At 63.9% G+C, this 2,452-nt stretch overlaps 1 protein-coding gene across 1 annotated transcript; it reads left to right on the forward strand.

The window, feature by feature from the left end:
* Positions 1-929: 929 nt before the first annotated feature.
* Positions 930-2,447, forward strand: LOC114616406 (zinc finger X-linked protein ZXDB-like; the record flags this gene model as incomplete). Its single annotated transcript, XM_028761872.1, has 1 exon — positions 930-2,447. A coding segment is annotated over exon 1 (1,518 nt), but the record flags the coding sequence as incomplete, so codon positions are not given.
* Positions 2,448-2,452: the final 5 nt, after the last annotated feature.

The following is a 2,452-nucleotide window of genomic DNA, read 5'->3' on the forward strand; positions in this document are numbered from 1 at the left end:
GAGCAATGAGAAGCAGGCTAGATTTTCCTGATTTCATTATCAACTGCTTCAGTTGCCAGGTTTTACACCTGTAGGCCAAAAGGGTGCCAATCTGCTTTGGCCCCATTTCTTATTTTGTCTCCTGCACCAGGAGGTCCAAATCCTAACCATGTGAAAGACCTTTACCCGGCTCATGGTAACCAAATCTGAGTATTGGAAGTTCCTTAGAGCTCGCATGCGTTCGTTCTCTCGCTCTCTCTCAGTCTCTCTCTCAGTCTCTCTCTCTCTCTCTCAGTCTCTCTCTCTCTCTCTCTCTCTCTCTCTCTCTCTCTTCTCTTCTCTCTCTCTCTCTCTCTCTCTCTCTCTCTCTCTTGTGTGTGTGTGTGTGTGTGTGTGTGTGTGTGTGTGTGTGTGTGTAGCAGGCTTCTCCACCAGAAACGGTCGCGTCAAGGCAGTGTATTTAATGCGGGGAAACGTAAGTTTATCGTGTCCAAAGTTTCCACCCAGCAGTAAACAATTCGCAACACACTGCAAAGTGCCAGGGAACAAGCCCAGCTCAGGGAGAGGCCGCGATAGGTTTGTTTGATACACAGGGTGAGGTAGGGATTCGAGTTGTTTTCATTGGCTAGGTGGCTAGGTGCCTCAGCAGCGTTCTGGATGAACTGTCATTCTCCCTTGACTTGGGAAGACCTTGATTACTTTGTAACACACTCTGTGGAAGTTATTTACTCGCCTCAGACTCTGCCTCTGGGCTGTGTCTTGTGTTCCAGAGACACGGTACCAGAATATTTAAATCACTGTGGCGTTAAATACGTTTTAATATCTGATAGGGCCAGTTTCTGCGCATTGCACTTTTTTTTCCTTTCAGGAACGTGTTCGGGCCCGCGGCAGGGGGCGGGGTCGCGCCTCCGCCTCGGCTCTGGTTCCAGCCGAGCCTCACCGACGCCGAGATGGAAATCCCGAGGCTGCTCCCGGCTCGCGGGACACCACAGGGCGGCGGCGGCGGCGGCGCCGGCTGCTGCCCGGCGGGTGGCGGCGGGGTCCACCGAGCCCCGGATTCTCTGGCTTGTCAGGCCCCCACGCGCCGCCTCCTACTGCTCCGGGGGGCCCAAGATGGCGGGCCGGGGCCGCGGAGCGCCGAGGCCCAGAGGGCCTCACGGGGCCTGGGCCCGAGCCTGAACCGGTTGGCGCCGAGGCCGGATCACCGGAGCGGCGGCGGCGGGGGTGCTGGTGGCGGCGGCAGAGGCGGCGGCAGCAGAGGCGGCGGCGGCAGAGGCGGCGGCGGCGGAGGAGGAGTAGGAGGAGGTGGCAGCGGCGGCGGCGGCGGAGGCGGCGGCGGCGGCGGCAGCGACGACTTCTTCCTGTTGCTGCTTGACCCGGTGGGTGGCGATGTAGAAACAGTGGGCACGGAGCAGGCCGGAGGGCCTGTGTGGAGGGAGGAGGCCAAGGCAGGCCCGGGGCCCGAGCGGCGCCAGAGCGGCGGCGTGAACCCGGCGGGCCGGCCCGAGCCGGGCCCCCGCTGCCTGTCGGCGGTCCCGGCCGCGTCCCCCCTTCCCGCGGCCGGCCCAGGCCCGGCGGCGGCGGCGGCCTTCGCGGGCACCATCACTATCCACAACCAGGACTTGCTGCTGCGCTTTGAGAACGGCGTCCTCACCCTGACCACGCCCCCGCTGCCCGCCTGGGAGCCGGGGGTCGCGCCGTTCCCGCAGCCACAGCCGCAGCCGGGGGCACTGATCGCCCCGCAGGCCGCCGGCTTTCCGCCCGCCGCCGCCACCGCCGCCGCCGGGGCGCAGCTGGGCGACTGCCCGGAGCTGCCACCGGACCTCCTGCTGGCGGAGCCGGCGGAACCGGCGGCCGGCCCGGCGCCTCCGGAGGAGGAGGCCGAGGCCCCGGCCGCCGCCCAGAGCCCCCGCGGGCCTCTGGTCCCGGGCTCGGGCGTGGTGCTGTACCTGTGCCCGGAGGCGCAGTGCGGACAGACCTTCGCCAAGAAGCACCAGCTGAAGGTGCACCTGCTGACGCACAGCAGCAGCCAGGGCCAGCGGCCCTTCAAGTGCCCCCTGAGCGGCTGCGGCTGGACCTTCACCACGTCTTACAAGCTCAAGAGACACCTGCAGTCGCACGACAAACTGCGGCCCTTTGGCTGCCCCGTGGAGGGCTGTGGCAAGAGCTTCACCACCGTGTACAACCTCAAGGCGCACATGAAGGGGCACGAGCAGGAGAACTCCTTCAAATGCGAGGTGTGTGAGGAGAGCTTCCCCACGCAGGCCAAGCTCAGCACCCACCAGCGCAGCCACTTCGAGCCCGAGAGGCCTTACCAGTGTGCGTTTTCTGGCTGCAAGAAGACGTTCATTACTGTGAGTGCCCTGTTTTCTCATAACCGCGCCCATTTCAGGGAACAGGAACTCTTTGCCTGCTCTTTCCCTGGTTGCAGCAAGCAGTATGACAAGGCTTGCAGGCTCAAGATCCACCTGCG

Source organism: Grammomys surdaster, unplaced genomic scaffold (assembly GCF_004785775.1).
Source record: "Grammomys surdaster isolate TR1022 unplaced genomic scaffold, NIH_TR_1.0 319618, whole genome shotgun sequence".
NCBI lineage: Eukaryota > Metazoa > Chordata > Mammalia > Rodentia > Muridae > Grammomys > Grammomys surdaster.